General features: G+C 40.2%; 1 protein-coding gene across 1 annotated transcript in view; it reads right to left on the reverse strand.

Moving 5' to 3' along the window:
* Nucleotides 1–23,162, reverse strand: part of TRHDE (thyrotropin releasing hormone degrading enzyme) — a 497,375-nt gene that overhangs the window by 332,743 nt on the left and 141,470 nt on the right. The window contains exon 3 of the mRNA XM_053585572.1: nt 6,679–6,805. Within this exon, the coding sequence (XP_053441547.1) occupies nt 6,679–6,805 (127 nt within the window). The remainder of the gene's footprint in view (nt 1–6,678; nt 6,806–23,162) is intronic.

Below are 23,162 nucleotides of genomic sequence, written 5' to 3' on the forward strand. Positions count from 1 at the left end.
TATGTACATTTTATTTATATAAAGTTACATATTTATATAAAATGTATATATTTATATACATTTTAATAAAATTTATATTTTAATAATATATTTTATTAAAAAATTCAACAATACAAATTTCTATGAGATGCTTTACTAATTGTAAGCCGAAAATCCCCACATCATCACTATCATCCCCACCACAATAAAGAAATTGATGTCTTGGGCAGCACCTGTGGCTCAAAGGAGTAGGGTGCCAGCCCCATACACTGAAAGTGGTAGTTCAAACCTGGCCCCAGCCAAAAACTGCAAGAAAAAAAAAAAAAAAGAAAGAAAGGAAGAAATGCATGTGTCTATTATATCTCAAACAAAAGTCCTTTAAGCTAGCCTCTCCTATTCATGAACTTCAGCAGGGCAATTTATTCCCTAATGATTCCATTATAAATTAATGTTGACCTGTGATTAATGTGATTCCCAGGTCCCAAGGTATCCATGGGCTTCCCCTAAAATATAATTCTAAAAATGACCTCTTCTTTCTTCTCATCTTCACCTCCAATTAAATCCTTATGTCTTTTATCAAGACTGGAGTAAAAATAAGGCTTCTTTTTAGGTCCAGGTCACGCCCACGACAATGTATGATGATCCCACACTCTCAACACAGCACTTCATATCTACCCTACAAACTCTCAGTACTTGACTATATTCTACCATGGATATGGTCTCCAATCCATTTATTTCTGTAAATGTCGTTTTCTCTCCTCAACAAAAGCACAGTCTCCTTGAGGGAAGACATTCTTGTTGCAATCTTTGCTCCCTATGCTCCCTCTAGAATCACAGTGTTGTGCCAGGTAGGTAATGAATTCTTCATAAAAACATGGTGTCTTGGAAAAAAGCTATCAAGCGAACTGTTTTACTAAACATTGATTTACAAATTACACAGTAGCAGCAAAAGGGACCTGAAAGGTACCTGCCATAATTAATTGAAATCCAAATAGGATGAAAAGCAAAATACTCCAGTACAAACCTGAGTTATCACATCTGCCACTTAATTAACTTGTATAACATTTATGACACATGTGTAATACTCAGATATACCTTCAGGCTGATAAAATTATGAGTTAAATAACGTGCACTTGTTTTTTTTTATATAATTTTTTTAATTTCTATGAAGATCATGTATTACTTTTCCAGTCAGTAAGAAACTGACAAAAATAGCTATTACATTATTCACCTAACAATCAAATTGTCTAGTTTATTAAGGCAACATATGTTTTGATCTCAAAATTTCTAAAATCTGTTTCAGCAGAATCTCAAGACTTTGGAGGCAGACAGCCTAGGTTTGAATTCCAAATCCACCAACTCCTGCTGTGTGATCTAAAGACATTACTTAGTCACCAAGTTCCTAAATTTCCTCATCTGGAAAATAAGAAAATAACAGGTACTACTTCCAAAGGCTGTAGTAAAGAGTAAATGGGTTAGAATGTTCCAAGCCCTTAGAAGTGGCTGGCATTTAGTAAACACAAACACAGTTGTCACTGTTCTTGTTACTTTTGGGGGCTTAAGGAGAAAGATAATTTAATTCTTTATATGTGTGCAACAAACTTCTTCTAAAGCAACTCTCTATGCCTCTGAGAGTTCTCATGAAAGCAGAGCACATGGCTGTAGAAAGGAATGCACCAGGCCTTTCACTGCATTTTAACACCAAGAAATAGAAAATCTCTGCAAACATCATTCAAATAGTTTTAATTACCTAATTTAGAAATTTAAAAACAAATCTTCACACAGTGTGCACTGGTTGCTTATTTTGTTTTAATAGTGATAAAAGAATATCTTTGTGTAACAAGGGGAATAAATTGCTATTCTGACAGTAAGCATCAGAATCCCTCTTAGGGAACTGTTCTGATAAACTAGTTGCAGGTGGAAACTCAAATCCTTAGAGATGAGCCAGCATGAAATGAGACTGTGGTGGGGGAAGTTCACTATCCAGCATCAAAAATAGAAAAGAGCTTGATGAGAAGGAAGAGGAGAGGGAAGGTCCTGCAGCACTTAGAACAGAACAGAACAAAATGTCTTTTAAGAAAAGGAAGCTCTAATGCTAAATTTTAACATTTAGGTAGGATTGCACGGTTTGGTCATTTGTTTGTTTTGTAATGTAATACCCTGATATTCAAAAAAACACACACACACACACATATCACCTCCCAAGCTTCAATAAAGTCCAGGCAATGGGTAGAGAGTTTTCTTATTTATTTCAAATTTTGGTTTTCTAATGCAAATCAAAGAAAGAGGCAAATTTCACACACTCTTGACGTGGTTTGCACAGAAGCAACTTATGAAGTAAGAAGGCTATCAGTTCGGCAGAAGCAGTCTTCTCTAGGGGTGAATATCAGTGAAACACAAGCCTGTCTCTCTCCCCCTCCCCATTCCCAGATCCCTCCCCACTGGGAATATTTTGGAAATTCTGTAGTGTAATCTGCTGCCTCTGGTCACTGCCTTCCTCCCCTGCCTCCTTCCTTCTTGCTCTGGAATACACCTGCCAGGTCTTTGTTCTAGAACTGCTGTGTCAAGAGCACCAGAGCCCATCATACTGTTTGCACAAACAGATGCTAATTCTCAGGGTCAGGCTGGCCACAGGTTATTATTAACTCTTTGAAATGTCTTCTTCATGGGATAACCTTGGACACCACACACACACAGTGCCCTTGGGCTTCAACCAAGCTCCCCTCTGTGGCCCTGACTGACTCCTCATCTCCCGAAGCTCTGAACACTGAACTGCTCCCTCCTCATCCCCATCCTCTTTTCTGTCTTCTGTCACTGCCTCATTCAGCCTCATAGTTTTATATGTCATAATAGGCTGGCAAATATATATCTCTAGCCAGAACACCCCCCAAAATCCTTTCTTTATAAATTCAACTGTCTACTTGAATTTCTTACAGGTATCAAGGTGCCACCTGGATGTTTAACGGACATGTTAGTCTCAAGAATTATCTCCTTCTGCAATCTTTCTGTCTCAGTAAATGGTAATTCCATCTTTGTAGTTCTCAAGGCAAAAATTCTCGAGTGGTTGTCAATGCCTCACTTTCTCTTGTATTTCAGATCTTGTTCGTTGTAAATGCTGTTGTGTTGACTTTCGTGGGTAACTAGAAATAGTCCACTTCTTACTGTCTCAGTGTTAATATCTCATCCGTGCAACCCTCAGAGCTTCTTAACTGATCATTAAGCCCTCGTCTTTTCCTCTTACCTCGGGATCACCCAATCTCAGCACTATTGAAATTTGGGGGGCAGCGCCTGTGGCTCAGTCGGTAAGGCACCGGCCCCATATATGGAGGGTGGTGGGTTCAAACCCGGCCCCGGCCAAACTGCAACCAAAAAATAGCTGGGCGTTGTGGCGGGCACCTGTAGTCCCAGCTACTCGGGAGGCTGAGGCAAGAGAATCGCTTAAGCCCAGGAGTTGGAGGTTGCTGTGAGCTGTGTGAGGCCACGGCACTCTACCGAGGGCCATAAAGTGAGACTCTGTCTCTACAAAAAAAAAGAAAAAAAAGAAATTTGGGGCTAGAAAACTCCTTATTGGGAAGGGCCACCGTGCCCACTGTAGGATGCACAGCAGCATCCCAGCCTCGGCGGACTAAACTCCTACTCACCCCGAAGTTGTAACAAATGAAATGTCTTCAGATACTGAGGCACAAAGTTGCTTCCCCGTTGGAAACCATTGCCCAGCAGTGTAGTCTCAATTTAGCCACAGAACAACACTTTGTAATATAACCCAGATTATATAATGCTTCTGCCCCAACTGATAAGATTTCCATCTCACAAAAGAAAGAAAGAGAGACAGGAGGGAAGGAGGGAAGAAGGGAGGGAGGAAGGCAGCCAGGCCTCATCACAGCCTGCCACCTTGTCAGCCCCTCCTTTACTGCTTGAGCTCAACCTCACCACCTACTTCCCACCCCTCCCTCACTCTGCTCCAGGCAACTTGCCTCCTTGCTGCTCCTCAGCTCCACCAGGAAAGCTCTCACCTCAAGGTCTAGAACTTTATTCTTCTGCTTATAGCCCTCTTCACATGATACCCTCAGGGCTTACTCCTTCATCCCTTTAAGTTCTTCACTAAAAAGCCACCTTCCCAGGGAGCCATCCATACTTGTCAGTTTGTTTGTTTGTTTTGAGACAGAGTCTTACTCTGTCACCTAGGCTAGAGTGTGGTGGCATCATAGCTCACAGCAACATTAAACTCCTAGGTTCAAGCTATCCTCTTGCCTCAGCCTCCCGAGTAGATGGGACTAAAGATGCCTCTGCGCCTGGCTAATTTTTCTTTCTTTTCTTTCTTCTCTTTCTTTCCTTCTTTCTTTCTAAGAAGGGGCCTTGCTCTCACTCTTGCTCAGGCTAAGCTCTAACTCCTGCACTCAGTCAATCCACCTGCCTCTGCCTCCCAGAGTGCTAGGATTACAGGCATGAGCCACGGCTGCACCTGGTCCATGGGTGTCCCTTTAAAGAACTCCGCCCCCTTCCCATGCCCCCTCAGTCCCACATACTTCCACACACTAGCTTTGCTTCTAATGGCCCTTATCTGGATGCTGCATGTTATAAATGTTGCTATATCTCTCTATCTAATAGAATGCCAGCCCCACCAGGGAGGGGATTTTGCCTTTTTAACTCACTGCTGTATTGCTTCACAAGCCTGTGGTAGGCATTCAACACATGCTTATAGAATAAATGTCGGAAGGCAGAAAGAGTAAAATCGGTCTCGAAAGCAGCTTAGATAGATCTGAATAATCAAGGCAGTTTCATGTAGGGGTATCTAGGATCCATCTACAGGCATCGTTAACAAAGACTAAATTGGTTTCCACAGAACTTATTTAAAATATAACTCATCATGTACAATGGGAAGTAAGGATTTGTCAAAGTGTGTCTGTGCTTAGGAATTTTGCTAAGGGGCATCTAGAGAATATATTTATAAATACATTATCATAGAGATATAAGTATGTACAGATATATAAAATAAGCATAATTTTAAGAGAAATTTTACAAAGCACCATGATCTCCAGATATATAAAAAAAGAACTATGCTGGAACAAGTCAAAAGTTCAATTATGTATACCATGAGGTAACTGAGCAAGTAATAGTAATGATGAACAAGTTCCTCTGTATAGATGAAAGCCTGCATGGTTCGATTGTGAGTGAAACAGAGGAACAGAAATGCTTCCCGCTGCACGCTGACAGTTACGTGGGACCCCCTGAAGTTATAAACTGAGTTCCTCTGCTAATTACTGGTCTGAACGGGACAGAGAAAAATTCACATCTTACTTCTCTTGCCAAACCTGCAACATAACCACTCGTGAATTTTACATTAGCATCAAGCTGGGAAGTTCCCAGCTAGTTCAACCTGGAGTAGGTAACAGTGTCATCTTCTGTGCAAATGAGGTAAGGTATTCCTTTCTGCCTGGGGTGACTACAAGGGAGATTTCAGTGTAATGCGTTTTATAGGGAAGTTGATAAAGAGCAGAAAACAGAACAAAACAAAACACTGATCCTCTTTATAAAATTTAGCCTATGGATTCTAAGAGTACATGTTTCAAAAAGACCTCAGAATTCTGCAACATCACTCCTAAAAACTGTGTCACATACCCAATGATAACAATATCAGCTATTCTATCCGTTTTCTTAACTAACAACTCATTGTAAGACCAACAAAGCCACACAGGAGGCAGGTACTTCAATGAGATAGTCCAGTCCTCTAGCGAGGAGAACTTGGGGTTCAAACACTACCACTTTTGATCAAGTAAGCACTTTACCCTTGCCAATTGCAAATACCTTTTATATGGAACCTCATTGAAAATGCTCTTGGGAAGGACAAGGGATAAGGAAGGATGAAGGGAGAACAAATGACTGTTGTGATATAATATTGTGAAATAGGTTTTCTAAGAAGGAAAATAACTTCAATATTTCTAAAGTCATAGTTCACTCCCTGGCAAGACTAGCAGCCTCATTCAAATTCAGACCACAAATTAATTCATGTATGCCTTCGACCAACATTTTTTATATACATTCTCTTCGTAAAAGGAAGAAATATTAAAACATACACAACCTCCATTATTACCAAGATTCTCTTCTCTCTTTAATTTTGTTTGCTGTAACTATATACTAGAAATACAACTGAACGCAAATAATCTAAGGGATAACTAACACATTGAGGCTTAATATACGAAAGTTTCAAAAGAAAGAAATCAACAAATGCCTTCTCCATGTAAAGGACTGAATAGTTCTGAGAGTCGTTAAGACCTAATTTAAAATCTTAGCTTCTTCAGTTACTGGCTGTCTAGAACAAATGGAAAATCCCCTGGGTCTCAATTCCCTTATACAGAAAATGTTCCACCTGTTACCCACCCACACAGTAGGTGTAGTTACTAAATGTGATGTTAGCAAGCACACCTCCATAGTACATATTAAACAAATTATAGCTATTCGAGTTTTGGAATCCTAAACCAACATAATGCCTTTATTAATTCTCATGGACACTCATTGGCAAAACTCCAGAAACACTACATCTTTATTTTACCTCTTCAAAAAATTATTTTTCATGCTTATCTTCTCTAAAAATATAAACTTTGGAATTTGTCATGCTTCTGAATGTCTCAAATAAATGTGTGAAGAATAAATTCCATCTTCAAGGAGCCCCTCCAATAAAAGAGCAAAGAAAATTCTTACCTAGTTTTGGCAAAGAATAAGGTACTTTAAAGTAGTCTTCATAGAACTCTATGAGTCTCTTTGTTATGTGGAGAGCGTAGTCCCCGGACCCTCTTCGGATAGCATCGGGCCTTGCGTACAACCGTACCTAATTAAAAATATACATAAAAGTTACTTTAAGCCTTTTGGTACCACAGTTTTAGCTTCCCTGCAAATATTAATCTACACAAATCACTGTAGACACTACAAAAATTACACCCTTGTTCATAGTTGTATATCAAAGCATGCTGTGGTGGGAAAGAACTGAACTTGAGCAATTGTAGTAACTAAAGTAGCCAAGTTGAGCGAGTCACAATTTCCTGGCTTTACAGGATGACATAAAGAAGATTTCTACACCTTGCAGCAAAATAAATATTCACAGTTATCACTTACATGTGCTTGCTAGAGATAGGAAGGCATGGTGGATTAGGGCAACGGGTCTCTGCCTATGCTGAAAGCAGGCAAGTGGGGGCTGCTCAGCAGGAGAGAAAATTTGTGATTTGTTAAAGACACATTGTATCAAGCTTTGGAAGTGCTTCCAGACTGAGAGAGTATATACATATTTATAATTTATGTTTCTTTCTTTTCTTTTGAATCAACTGTCTTTATTCCTAATAAAGTATGCAAAGTAGGGATAGAAAAATCTTCCACGTTCATAAACAATCTTCGTTCTGGAAGGCCATTTGCAATTGTTCTCGGCTTCAAATCCAGTGGAAGTAATTCATATTTTGAACACAATCCAGATACTTGATATTGATTTTTAAAGCAGGGATCGTATATTAGCTAGTCCTTGGGCAAAAAAAAAACAAAAAAAGAAAAAAGAAAAGAAAGAAAGAAAAAGAAAAGCCTAAAGCAAGTAACAGAAAACTGAACAAAACTAACAATTGTATAGAAAAGGTCAAAATAAGATTAGTTTTCATAAAGCTTTCATAAAGCTATCCAGCATCCTTCTTTCCAAAGGCTAAATCTATTTTTCACACATGTGGTCCCTAATCCTCACATCAATTCTGTGAATAAGAAATATGTATTTTGTGGAGCAGTGGAAATCACAGTGGCCTGGGAGTTGGATTTTAGTTCTACTCTGCCACTAACCAAGCTAGATGATATTGAACAAATTACTTAACCTCTTTGGGTCTCAAATGTTTTCATTTATAAAATGAAGGTGTTAGCCACCAGCTGTTTGCTAAAGTGCTTTTCAGTTCTAAAACACATTACTTCCAATCCCATTTTACAGATAAGGGAGTTTGTATCCTTTTCAAATGACTAGAAAAATAAATGGTTTACTCAGTAGATAGAAATGGATATTTACATTCAACAGTAAAACAAAAGAAAGTTGTACTCAATCATAATATAAAAAATTGATGATACAATTAACTCTTTATCATCTGTGCCCAAGGAGGGAGAACAGAGACACATATAATCCAAAAAAAGTAGGAAGTCAAGGAAAATACATCCGGACTTTATTTTAGAAAGACCTGTGATCCATAAGGTGTTCACTAAATTCAATAACAATTATTTACTGAAATTGTGATGCTACTTTCCTCTCAACAACTCAAATGCCAAGTTCAGTTCATTGTCACTCATGTTTTGGGGTGGCAGTAACAGAAACTGCAAACTCTCAGCACAGACCAGCTGTTCCTGGCCCAGCTCACAGGAGCAGCAACGTGGGCCCCTGGGCCCTGACATCAACTGTTTACCAATCAACTGTTGGTAAACACGCAGTGTCTCAAGTACTTTCCCAAGGAGCAGCCCCCTAATAAAAAGACAAGTGCACAAGGAATTTAACAAGCACTCTCAGGAGACACTTACAAGGAAGTGGGAGAAGCAGGACCAGGGGGGTAACAGGCCAAGCCAGGGTGTGATTTCAGCAGTCCTGGACGCAACCTGAGCCTGACCCGCTAAGTGCTCTGGGGGTGAATAACACTGGTGGGTGTGCACTGCCTTAGGCCAAGACAACCAGCCTTCCACACGTCATCCCTGGCGACTGATTACCAAGGGGAGGACATAAAATCCGAGGCACTTCTGGTTCTTGGTGCATCTGGGTGACCCAGGTCCCATGGCCCAAGGATAATCCTCTGGAGAATATGAGGTCTGGCCTTTCAGGATCAAAGCAGTGGGAACTAGGGGGCAGGCACACCAAACAAGAAAGGGAATCTAGTCTGTGCACCAACAGCATCCACTGGAGACTGCCATCATTCCTGCATTCATTCATTCATTCATTCAACAAATATTTATTTGCCATCTGCTTTGTACCAGTGCTTGGACTAAGCATTCTTAACTTAGCAAAGAAGAAGACGTGTTCTCTAACTGAAAGAAGTATGAGGAAGCAATGAAGATGTAATCCCCATTCTCAAAGAGCTTCTCACTTATTAGGTAAGTTAGATAATGACAACTGATAATGATATATGTCATATGAATGATAAAATACAAATGTCAAATGGATACTGAGGAAGATGGATAACTTTCTGAAAGCTCCAGGTAAATTCAGGCTCCAATAATAACCAGGACTACTACCAAATGATGCAGAAAAGTTCACCAATGATACACTTAGCATCGTTAATTTTGGTTGAAACGTAGTCATTCCTAGCAGTCAAGTCGACTAGTCAAGCTGTCTGTAGGCCCAGGCAAGAGAAACATGATTAAATCAATCTTGTTGTCAAGATCTGATGAAACTGATCCGATCTGAGGGAGAAGATAAAATATACACATGCTTAGCCCTGTGTCCTCCTCTGCTTGTTTAAACATTTATCGCACACCTGCTGTGTGCCAGGCATTGTACTGGGGAATAGAAATAGAACAATAAAATTCCTACCACAAGATGAATGAGACTATTATACTTACTGCTCTTAAAAGGTTCATAATATGTGGAAAACAAACAAATAAATCAGCAACAAAAATACAATGTGAGAAATATAATAGTGAGCTCTGCTTCCCCTCCCGTTACAAAGCATGAACCAACTCAGCTCCTACCCAAGACTCAGCCCTCCCCTTCTATTGCCTCTTGCCTTTGCAAAGTCATCATTTCCCCAAATGCTCCCCTGTATCTCCCACATCAGCAACTTATGCTTCCATAATGGATCATTCTCATCAGCAAACAATATTCTATTTGTCCTGTGTTTTTAAAAAGTCTTTTCTTTGGCCACAATTCCTACAAGTATGGTTTTCAGCCAGGTTCCTTGAGTCAGGATGAACATGTAAGTTAACATCCAAACTGGAACACTTTTGAGACTAAAAGGCAGCACTTAGAACCTGACATGACAGCCACAGGTAGGGTATATACATTCCTGCCTTCCAGTCTTACTTCAACTCACTGCAACAAAGTAGGTTTTTGTTCATCCCCACTACTCTGCCAAAGCTGTTCTCATTGAGACCACTATTAGCCCCAAGATCTCAAACCCTGTGGGCAGTTCTCACCCTTCAACATGCTTAACCTCCAAAGGCATTTGGACAATTAATCATTTTCTCTCTTTGGAACACATTTTATGTATTCACCCATTCATTCATTTAGAGACAGGGTCTTGTTCTGTTACCCAAGCTGGAGTTCACGGGTGCAACCACAGCTCACAGCAACCTAAAGCTCCTCGGCTCATGCAATACTCCAGCCCGAGCCTCTCAAGTCACCAGCACTAGGGACACACTCCACCATGCCTGGCTAACTCCTTTTTTATTTTTTGTAGAGACAAGAGTCTCACTATGCTGCCCATGCTGATCTCAAACTCTGGGGCTCCAGTGATCCTTCTGCCTTGGCCTCCCAAAGTGGTGGGATTACAAGTGTGAGCCAAAACACTCGGCCTGGAACACTTTTTCCACCTGGATTCTCTCACTTTTCCTTCCATCCCACTGACCACTCCTTCTCAGTATCCTGGCTGATTCCTCCTTATCCTTATCCCCCAGATTGGGAGGGTTCCAGATTTCAGTCTATAGACTTCTTTCTGTCTACACTCAGTCCCTTGGTACTAATAGCTAGTCTGATGGTCACAAATATCATTTAGATGCCAAAAATTCACCCATTCATTCTAGACTTAGTCCAACTGCCCACTTGGCATCTCCACCTGGGTATCTAATAGCATCTCAAACTTAACATGTCTAAAACCAAACTCCTGACACCCCCACCACACACACAGCTGTTCCTCCTGAAACCCTTCCTGTCTCAGTTAATTCCACCTCTCAGCTCGCGTCCAGGGCTACTGGCTCAGCATCCTTCCTCTTTGCCCTCTTTCTCTCACACTTCATGTTCACTTGCTCAGCAAATCTTATTGACTCTACCTTAAAAATACATCTGAAACCCAATCACTTCTCACACCCAGACACCACCACTGCTGCTCTAAACCCCCTCCACTCCTTCCCTGGAGAATGCTCTGCTTGCCGGCTGTTGCCGCCTTGTCCCTGCTCCCTGCAGGCTGTCGTCCACACAGCAACCAGACTTTCCTGTGAAGATGGGCATCCGGCCATGCACTCCTCCACTTTTCTTTCTCTGGTGGGTCCCATCTCACTCAGAGCAAAAGCCCAAGTTTTGCAGGGTGCAGAAATCTATAGCTCTTTAGCTCTCTGGCTTTATTTCCCACTATTCTGATCCACGCTAACAGGAATTCATTCACACACTGGTTTCCAAAGCATTCCTCAGACATGTCTGAAAGATTCTCCACCAAGGGTTTTTAGTTTTTCCCTAGATATCTCCCTGACTCATTCCTCCACCCTCATTAGAAATGTGTCTGAATATCTCAAATTCTGAGAAGCCATCCCTCCTACCAAGGACTCCCTACCTCCCTTCTTTGATTTATCATTTCCTAAAATGCTTGTCACCATTTAGCAAAATACAGGGTGGCCAGAAAGTTTCTGTGCAATTTAAAATTGCACACGATCTTTATGGAAACCTTGTATATGTTTTACTAATTCATGTTGATTTTTGCTGCCTTTTTCCAAGAAAAAGCATTGTATGAAGGCACAGATTTTTCACCTATTAGATCCAACCTTGTAAGAGTGCCATTTTTGTGAGTCAAAATATCTTGCTCAATTTGCCTCCCAGGTGCCTGGTACATGAAGCTTTGACAAATGAATGAAAAATGAATGAATTTCACAGATGCATACAGACCCTAAGGGACTAGATAATAGGAGCTCATCTCAGAGGAGCAGATGTTTCTCAAATGACAGCTGGACATATGAAGTGACCAATGGAAGATGATATCTCAGACCAAAGTAACAACATGGACTGGGACAGCAGGACTGACCATGTAATAAATGATCTTCAAAGGATTACTCAACACTGGCATTTTTTAATAATAGGTATGGAAATTCATGGGAGGATATTCAGCCAGAAAAGGATAAAAATTAGTTTTATATTTCACAAGGATCACATCAGTGACTTACACCAGGTAAAGTGAGATACAGGGAACTGCTCATTAGGACTGTAACAAAGACAAACTAGAAAAGTGAAGCCGGGCCTGGAGCCCCAGCTACTCTGGAGGCAGAGGTGGGAGGATCACTTAGGAGCCCAGGAGGTTGAGGTTGCTGTGAGCTATGTGAGCTATAACGACACCATTGTATTCTGCCCACTAGGTGACAGAGTGAGACCCTGTCTAAAAAAAAAAAAAAGTAACAAAGAAAAGTGAGAAGTGAAGAGATACATGATATATAATGATAGGTGAAATTGAAGCAGTGAAGAGAAATTGCAAACCATATTACAGAAGTGTCTGTAAACCGAATTGCAAAACATGAATTTAATACTATGGGCACAAGCAAGCCATTTAAAGATTTTTAAGCCATAGAATGGCATGATCAGAATTAGGTTTTAGCAGACTACCTTGGCTGCAGTGAAAATGATGGATTAGGAGAGAAAAGAAACAAATAAAAAGAAATGAGTTAGACTATTGTACAAGTCCAGATGAAAGATGACGGTGGTTTGCACTAAAGATGGCAGCAGGATGCAGAGAAACAGGTGGATTTATTCAAGGGGTCCTAATGCTCCTGTTGAACAAGCCTTTTAGTTATCAGGTAACGCCACATATAGTCACATTCACACTTAAAAACAATCTTTCTACATACTCCAGTATCTTACTCCAGCTATCTTTTAGAACAAGCGAGACCTGATCAGGGGAAATGTGCGCACTAAGTAATTCCTATATGGTTAATCGAGTGAATTCAGCACAATAACTCACTTTAGTTAAAAAAAAAAAAAAAAAAAACAGTTATTTTCTTCTTTAAGAGTAACTTAGTTCTACTTAATCATTGCATAGAAACTAAATCTTCATAAACATAATTACCACTCAGAAGCGACGAAATATAATTTTATTACACCTTCTTATTTACATTTTCTGACATTCCATAAGAGCCCAGCTCTGAAAATGTAAATTGTTTACCATCCTTTCTCTCTCTTCCTCTGTGTAAGTTATTCTAACCACCAACGTGAAGCAAACTCCCTAAACATTTGGTCCAGTGGGAGGGATATCACGTCAGGGGGGCACATGGGGTGTCACGTCAGGCGTGGGTACACGGGACATCGTGTCAGGTGTGGGCACGTGGGGATGCCACGTCAGGGGCAGACACGTGGGACATCCCGTCAGAGGCCGGCACGTGGGCCTTCACGTCAGTTGTGGGCACGTGGGGATGCCACGTTAGGGGCAGACACGTGGGGCGCACACCAGGGGCCTGCACGTGGAATGTCCTGTCAGAGGCCCGCACGCGGGCATCACGTCAGGAGCGGGAGGCGGGGCCTGGACCTTCTCACTAACACTTCTGTTCGCTGCTACAGTCTGACTTCCGTAGGTCTCAGCTCCAGGTTCCTTCCAAGGGTACTAGTTTGTCATTATCTATTTATCTTATCCTACCTGAGAGCTTGGTGCGTCATACAACTTCTAAATTCTTCTCATCTAGTCTGCACTTGTTTTGAGGAGAAAATAATAAAAGAGGGATTTTACTTACATAATTTTACTCAGTTACAATTTTTATTTCCCTTGAAAATACAAACCAGCTATTCAGCCGCCTTCCTGTACCTTTCACCCCAGAGTGTTCCTGAATTTTTCCCTGAAGTGCCTGTGAGGTTGGTGCCCACCGACGTGGAGCAGGAGGAGCTGCGAGGGGAGACGTGGGACGTGGGGACGGGAGGGGACGCGTCCTGAATCCCATCCACGAGAGGAGGTCACGGCCTCGTGGGGAGACCTGGGGGAGGGGAGGGGCGGGGACCCGTCCTGAATCCCGTCCCACAAGACGGGGGTCCCCTTGGGCTGCTGCTGGCCCAGGGGCCTGTACTCTGTAATTTCATAGACTCCCTATATTTAAAAGTATGTTTCATCTTTATCTGTATTTTTATCATTGGACAGAAACAAAACCAGAGAGGCCGATGTGGTCGGTCCCGTTAGTGACTTCACTTTGGCATAGAATCAGAAGTGGCAGTAAAGTTCCAGCTCTACGACGGTGGGAAGTGACATCAGACTCGGAAGGAGCAGGTTTTGGGACCTGTGAGATGCCGCTGTGTGCATCAGGGCAGGGAGGGGTCGCTGCGGCCGGACATTCGCCACTGGCACCAGCCACTGTTCCCCTGAACGGCCACTTCACCTGGGCACGCTGGTCGGACCCTGCAAGGCGGGCTGAGCCTGGTGCCGACACCTGCGGGCTGTTTATTCACTTCCCAGAAGTTGGAGAACTGGACTCGGTGGTGAGGGTCAAAGACTAAGGGCCCTCTATGAACCCATTGAAGTATTAACTGCAAACTTAGTCTGGAATAAAAATGCTTCGAAGATACAGCCGCTTTAAGATAGGAAGATAATGTGTAATTTTGTAACCTATGAGGGGGAATCTGGTCTGTATGGTGAGGAGTAGTAACATTGCTGGTGTTCACTTTTACTGTGAGAATAAAAAGTAACAAAGGGAAAGAGGGGGCAGAACAGCTCTTTGAGGGGACATCCCCCCTGTTCCCCTGAATTGCTGGCTTTTCTGTAAACAAAAATGAAATTGTTGACTTCTCATCCCCTTCTCCATTGAATTAGCTTGAGTGAAGGTGGATGGACTCCTTGGTCCAGACGACAATCAAAGTGAGAGAACTTTAGACGGATTCTAGCTTATGTCTTTAATAGGTGTGCAATCAGAATAAGAACATCAAAGATTAAGGATTTCATTGGTGGGATATTTATTTATTCAATTAATGGTTAAGGAGCAGGAAGGACTAGGCCTGTATCCCCATGCTGAGTGTCCAAAGGTAAGCAGGAAACAAGGAGCTTTTCTTTCAAAGAGCTTTCAGTGGGTGGGGGTGGGGGGGTACAAGCACTATAGTTTAGAACAACAAAGCAGACCTAATTTATATGGGCTTTTCAGAGAAATCGTCTCCATAGAGACGGAGAGGATTCAACAAAACAGGACCAGAGCTTCAAGAAAGTAATGGTGAGCAGTCAGTTGAATCTGATGTATAAAGCTCTACCTCTCAAAATTCTAAATATTTTGGGGTGGCGCCTGTAGCTGAAAGGAGTAGGGTGCTGGACCCATATGCCGGAGGTGGTGGGTTCAAACCTAACCCTGGCCAAAAACCGCAAACAAACAAAAAAAAAAAAACTAAAGATTTTGAAAGAAAGGTAAAGATATATATATAATGCAGAGAAAGAAAACATATCCATTTTTTGCCAGAAATATTATGAAATCTACTAAATAATTTTAAGACTTCTAATAAAGTACCTCATAGATTTTAAAAATTCATCTTTGTAAAATACGTGGAGTTAGTGATAAATTCTGATTTTGTTGATAAAAAATTTGAAGAGAAGGTTTTCTGTGGTCATTGAGTTGCTTTAAAGGGCAGTGAAACTAAACCTCTCTGTCTAAAGCCGTTCTTCTAGTTTTAATTATTTGCTGTTTAAAAATGAATTATACTAGTTACTATATAATTATATGAAACAGTGTATTGTTTCTTGGGTATGCATCATATACCCAAGAAAAAGAAAAATCATTTGCAACAACAGTGTACCTGTTAAAGACCTGAATTTTCTCTAATTTGACATTTGTAATTTGGTCATTGAATTAAATAAACCTTCTGTCTTACCAGAAGGTTTCCAAGAGAATTTTACCCTACAGGAGTACATTAGGAACTTTGGAAGACACAGTAATTATTTTACTACTTTAAAATATCACTATCATAACAATACATTTACTTTTCCTTTTGCCTAACTGAAAAACCAGTCCGTTTCTTTAATAATTGCAAAACAACAATGTGTTGTCAGTAAATTCCAGCCAGTAAGGCAAAATTAATTCACCTACATGAATATAATTTGATTTGGGGGGGGGGTTCTTCCTACAAATCAGGAAAACAGAACAAGCCAGGAGGAAACAGCAGGTGCTTTGGGCACTAAGTCAAAGATAAATATATTGATATAAGGAGGAAAGGTTGCTGTAAACAAGAAGCTAAAGGAGTGTTAGTCCTATTTAAAATTCAGAAGATAACATTTTTTTTTTTCTAAATGAAGGATAAATAAATACACGCAAAATTCTGGTAGACACAGGGAACTAATGCCCAGGTTCAAATTCAGAAACCAATAAACATAAAGAAGAGGCTGGAGAAGGGAAGGGGAAGGAGTTGTGCTGGCAGGGGTCCATGACAAAGTCGAGAAGACTCAAGAAGGACCTTCACCTCTCAGTGTTAAGTGTCTGGATAATGTAGCTCTGAGCAATTGAGAGCCACTTCAAAATCTGAAGCAGAGTAACATGATTGAAAATGACAACGGAAGATTATTTAGGCAACAGAAACTGAGATGTATTGAGACAAAGAGGCTAGTGAGTAGAAAAGCGTAGCATCACAGGTGAAAACCTTATTCTGTAGCTTCACAGTGAGAACAGCCAGTAATAGGTGGTCTCCATCACCTTCATGAAAGAACTCCTCTGAGAAGGAGAACTGAGAATTGGGAATGGATGGAGAGTTAAATCTCGGCGCTAAGAATGAGACACTTGGTGATAACAAAACCACAACTACCTCCAAACCATTCTAAGCAAAACACGTTGCAGAAAGAAATGCCAGAAGCCTCTTAGCACGTCTCATCTTGGAGTCTATGCCACGGATCTAGATATAGATACTTAGAGAACAATTACTTCAACATCTTTTAGTAAATTTCATATCATAACAAATACTGTTCTAAGAAGAATCCAGAGTATTGTCATGGACAAAGTTGCTCTAGTGGCCTGTTTTTCCTCCTCCCCTCTTCATAGAATTTTACTAAGAATTCAGGAGAAAAACACTTGCTGGGAATTCTGAGAATGTACTGCAGGGCTCCTTTTAAGGTCAATGGCCCTTGTTCCACTGCAGTGCTTTTCAACTGGAATGCCATGGCACACGGACGCACCCTGAGTGGACCTGAGGTGCCCTGAGAAAATTTTTAAACATCATTAATTTATTTTTGGAAGAGGCTCAAAGCATAGTAAGTCTATTTTTTACTTTTTTTTATCACTATAATTTAAGTGTGCCATGGAAGTTTATGGGTTCAAGTGTGCCATGAAATAAAAAAGGTTGGAAACACTGTTTCAGAGTTTTATAGTGTCTCTATATTTTTGTTTTTGTCTCATCTCTCTGTAGGAGTTTAGGTCCTTTAAACATCGGGTCCATCTTTTCAGTCCTTCCTGCATCTGTGCAATGCCTTGCACCCAACAGGGACTGGCTGAGTGTTGCTGACTCCCATAAAATGGCAACAAACTCGGAAGATACTTGTGGAGTTGCTCCAGGACTAGAATGATGCTATACTAGATAGATAACATCTTTCAACTGTATTTTGCTTCAGGCAAGGAAATTAGTGCTGTGGCAAACTGTACAGTGTTTTCTTGTAAATCACTTCACATTTATTTACCAAGGACACTATTTACCACTTCACCGTGGAGTCTACAAATTTAAGTTACTTACGGGGACTTCTCTGGAAAGGCAGGACTTTGCCTGTTCACACTGTGACCGCCATATTGTTCACACTCACATGCCAGGCTGCATGCTAATCCCTCGGAGCTGTGAATGTGACCTTGTATGGCAAAAAGGCCCTTGAAGATGTGATTAAAGTAAGAGGTTACTGGATTCCTGGTTTATCCAGGCGGGTTCTAAATGTAATCACAAATGTCCTTACAAGAGGGAGCAGAGGGCATTTTGACTATGGATGATGAGAAGACAAGGTGGTGACAGAAGCAGAAAGAACTGTGAAGATACAAAGATGGACAAAGGAGCCAGGAGCCCCCAAAGACACGGAACTCAGCTTCACAGCTGGAAAGGCGAGGAACCCAAACTTCCTAAGGGTCTTCGGAAGGACCCGGCCTGTAGACTGCTTCATCTTAGCCCTGTAAAACTCATTGTAGATTTCTGATCTCTGGAACAGTAAGAGAATAAACTTGTTTTAAGTCACTGAATTTGCGGTAATTTACACTAAGAACCTAATATAGTTTCTTTACCTTATTGCCAGTTAATTCACTGCTTTATATTAGATTTCCAACTTCCTGTGGGAGCACATTTTGTGTTTCTCTGTTTATCTCTCTCTATTGTGAGTGTAATTCTTTAAGCTTTCAAACTGCTTACTTGGGCGCACCTGTATTACTCGTCTATGTTATTACCAAGCACACAGCACATTCACGTGTCTAAGTGACACAAAAGCATGGGAAATAATTGAATAAAAGACTAATCTGCAGAAATTTTTCCCCAAGTGTTGTCTTACAAACTTTGAGTCGGAATCACCTGTAGTCTTAGATTAAAATTCAGCTTCCTGGGCCCACTCAGAACACCAGGTGTTCTGAATTCTGTGTCTCAGGTGGGAACCTAAAATCCACATTTTAACAAACTCACGGTTTAATGGAATATATACTAAAGTTGAAGAACCCAGTGGCCTAAAGTTGCCTGGAGAAGCTTTTGTTCGTTTAGCCCTGTAACAAGCAAACCTTAAATATTTCAAGCAAAAGCCTAACACAGAGAAAAAATATATATATCAATCTTTAAATTTCTTTCAGAGTTTTCAATGAAGATACATTACCATGGCTATTATTATTTTTAACTCCACCAACTAATCTTCTTTCTCCTTCAAAATAAATAAGATCCGATGTTTGGGAATTAGAAAAGTTGCTTTATCCTATCACTGTTTATAGATGAAACAGTAGCATTTAATCCCTCTCTTGAGAGTCCTTCTTTTGCAATAGACTAAATTGCACTTGATGGTAGTTTTCTTTGTTTATTTGTTTTGTTTTGTTTTTGTTTTTTGTTTTAAGCAAGAGGGAATAAATGTAGAGAATTCTCTTATCAAGCTATCTGTTTTACACCTGGTCAAACTTCTTTAGCAAGACTAGCATCCAGCACTTCGTCTATAAACGCAGAGGCTGGGCGCCAAGCAGATCGGTGTGGCCCGCCTGCCCTGCTCTGACTCCAGCTGCCTGCTGGCCTCCCTGTTACATACACCAGCTCCTTCTCTAGAGCATCACTTCCAGGTCAGCACCCTCCTTCACCCATCACTTCCAGGTCGGCATCCTCCTTCACCCAACACTTCCAGGTCAGCATCCTCCTTCACCCATCACTTCCAGGTCAGCACCCTTCTTCACCCATCACTTCCAGGTCAGCACCCTCCTTCACCCATCACTTCCAGGTCAGCATCCTCCTTCACCCATCACTTCCAGGTCAGCATCCTCCTTCACCCATCACTTCCAGGTCAGCATCCTCCTTCACCCATCATTTCTCCTGTGTCTCTTCATGGTGCTGCCATCCCTCTGCCCTTCAGGGTCAGAACTTCAGGATTTATTTGTTTGTTCACTCACTTCACAGATAGTTATTGAGAGGCCACTTGGTGCCAGGAGCACTTCTAGGTGCTGAGGACAGAGACAATGAACAAGGCAAGTAGAAATCCCTACTGGGAAGAGTCCATGTTCCAGCAGGAAAGGCAGGCAATAAGCAGAATCGAGGGAAGCAGTTTATAGTGTGTTAAATGATAAGACATTGTCAACATAAAAATAAATCAGGGACAGGGTAAGGAAACATTGAATGCCGGGGAAAATCTCACTGGGAAGGTGGTATTTGCGGAAAAATATAAAATAAGTGAGGATGTGAGCAATGTGGATACAGCTTTCTGAGGAGAATGAATTCTAAGAGTAGACATTTATCAATGTTCTTAAAACCTTCATGGTTTCAGACCCAAGGCTCTCCACAAAGAATAATAAAACATTACCCTTATGACCCTAACAGGTTTAAATAAGGTTGATATTTTTTCCGTATTTTGTAAACACAAAAAACACTTTAATTCCCTGAGGCAACACACCCCATTCCTCTGAGGCCCCTCCCTCCTGCTCCAGACCCACCCAGGGCCGGGCTGTGGGGGCCTCCACTACCAGCTGTGTGGTGTGCTTTCAGTTCATCTTGCATTTGTCTTTCAGCTTTACTCAGAATTATTCATTTCTCTTCAAAAGAGTTGTACCAACATACATCTTACTAGTAGAGTCTCTGCTTCCCCACACCATCACCAAATTTTTTATTTTGAAATTTTTGTTAATCAATGGATGTGAGAGTTTTTTTGTTGTTAGTAGTAATTTATATTTTTCTGATAATTGGTTGAACATCCTTTTGTATGTTTATTTTTGACTCTTTAATCTTTCTGTGAACCCCCTTGTTTTGCAGACTGCCTGTTTTACCCTCCTCTTCTCCCACTGGACTGTTTATCTTTTCCTGATCATTTGTAGTAGTTCTTGTATATATTGTGATTTGCAAAAATTTCTCCCAGTCTATGGCAGACTTGTACTTTATATTCTTGATAAAATAGAATTTTTTTTTTTTTACTTTGAGTGTAGTTAGATATCAAACGTTCCCTTTTAGGGTTTGCACTTTCTGAATCTTTGTAATGAAATCTTTCTCTGCCCTCAAGGTTAAAAAGATATTTTTCTTATGTTTTCTTCTACAAATTTAAGATTTTTGCTCTTCAAAGTCAAGACTTAAATCCATATGGAATTTATTGTGTGAGTGGTGTCAATTAGAAACCTCATTCTGTTTATTTTTTCTAACGGATGATCAATTTTTCTGTAATTTTTTGAATATTCTTGCCTTTCCCACTGGTCCATGATTCCTATTCTCTCAGACACCAAGGTCCCACATACGCTTGGATCTTCCCTGTTTTCTATTGATCAGTATTTCTATCACTGTGCCAACAGCACACTCTGTAATTGCTAAAACTAAGGAATCTTGAAGTTTAGGAACACTAGTACCTCTCCTTATTGTTTTTCAAAACTTCTTTGTTATTCTGTACTAAGCATGGGATTATTTTTCCATACTTTCACACAAAGTTGTGTTGTAAATTTGCTAGCATTGCCCTGGATTTGCATGTTAATTTGACATCTCAGGACATCGAATCTTAACGTCCATGCCCATGGAATCTCTCCCGGTTATTTCAGTCTCTGCCCACGTTTAGGTTTTGCGATTTCCTCCAGGTAAGCCTTATACAACTTCTATTAGATTTACTTTTAGATATCTTAGGGTTTGTTGTTACTGTAAATAGGATTTGAAAAAATCTTATTTCCAATCTATTAGCCACTGATTGATTTTTGTAGAGTGACTTTGAGAAGTCAACTTTCTCAATTAATTCTAATAGTTCTCCTGTATTGTATTGTATTTGCTTGTCTCAGTCAGGATTTCTAAAACAATGCCAAGTATTCACAGTAAAAGAAGCTACCCTTATCTTTTTATTTGGAATGCTTTTGCTATTTCACTACCAACTATAATTCTTGCTGCAAGATAAGGAAAGTTCCCTCCTATTCACTGTTTGCCAGGAATCCTATCACAAATGGCATTGGATTTTTCTAATGCTTTCTTCACATATATTCAGATGATCTGTTTCTTCTTATTTTTCCTGTGATCTGTTAAGGTAGTGAATTATAGTAATAAATTTTCCAGTGTTAAATTGTTTGCTTTCCTGTATGTATGGGAATCTAAAAAATATCAAATGTATAAAAATAGAGTAAAACGATGGTTACTAGGGTTGGGAGAGGAATGAGAAGATGTAGATCAAAGGGTACAAAACAGCAAATGTGTAGAATGAACAAGTCGAGATCTCTTGGTATTTCTTGAGCTTTTTTGTAAACTAGTATTTGTGAATTTTTTTTTTAAGTAATGGTACATATGACTTGAAAACAATGTTTAACCCCTAATGTTTAGGTACATGAAATCAAACACATTAGTTAGATTTATATTGTGTTATTTATTTCTTCCAAATCCCTGTTTTATGTTTCTGAGAAAAATGTTAAACTCTCCCACTCTGGACTTGTCTATATGTGGTGCTGAAATTTCTCCCTCCTATATTTTGAGTCATACTCTTACGTAAGTACACATTCATATCTTCCATATAAAATCCTTTTATAATCCTTAGCCTCAATGATGCCAATGCCTTAAAATCAATTTCATTAAATAACATCAACTTTCTCTTCTTTTTTCTACATGTATGATTTCAGGGTTTATGTTTAAGATGCATCTTTATTTTTTTTATTGTTGGGGATTTATTGAGGGTACAAGAATCGAGGTTACACTGATTGCATCTATTAGGTAAAGTCCCTCTTACAATTGTGTTTTACCCCAAAAGGTGTGTCACACACTGAGACCCCCATCCCCTTCCTCCTTCCCTCTCTTCCCTCCTGCTCTCCCCTCCCCCCACCCCCACCATATACTAGGTCATTAATTGTCCTTATATCAAAATTGAGTACATAGGACTCATGCTTCTCTATTCTTGTGATGCTTTACTAAGAATAATGTGTTACACTCCCATCCAGGTTAATACAAAGGATGTAAAGTCTCCATCTTTTTTAATGGCTGAATAGTATTCCATGGTATACATATACCATAGCGTGTTAATCCATTCCTGGGTTGGTGGGCATTTAGGCTATTTCCATATTTTGGCGATTATAAATTGAGCTGCAATAAACAGTCTAGTGCAAGTGTCCTTATGGTAAAAGGATTTTTTTTTTCCTTCTGGGTAGATGCCCAGTAATGGGATTGCAGGGTCAAATGGGAGGTCTAGCTTGAATTCTTTGAGGTTTCTCCATACTTTCTTCCAAAAAGGTTGTATTAGTTTGCAGCCCCACCAGCAGTGTAAAAGTGTTCCTTTCTCTCCATATCCACACCAGTATCTGTAGTTTTGAGATTTTTGTTTTGATTTACATTTCTCTAATAATTAGAGATGATGAGCATTTTTTCATATGTTTGTTAGCCATTCGTCTGTCTTCTTTAGAGAAGGTTCTATTCATGTCTCTTGCCCATTGATATATGGGATTGTTGGCTTTTTTTCATGTGGATTTGTTTGAGTTCTCTATAGATCTTAGTTATCAAGCTTTTGTTTGATTGAAAATATGCAAATATCCTTTCCCATTGTGTAGGTTGTCTGTTTGCTTTGGTTGTTGTTTCCTTAGCTGTACAGAAGCTTTTCAGTTTAATTAAGTCCCATTTGTTTATTTTTGTTGTTGTTGCAATTGCCATAGCAGTCTTCTTCATGAAGTCTTTCCAGGCCGAAGTC

This window comes from Nycticebus coucang, chromosome 3 (genome assembly GCF_027406575.1).
Source record: "Nycticebus coucang isolate mNycCou1 chromosome 3, mNycCou1.pri, whole genome shotgun sequence".
Classification (NCBI taxonomy): Eukaryota; Metazoa; Chordata; class Mammalia; order Primates; family Lorisidae; genus Nycticebus; species Nycticebus coucang.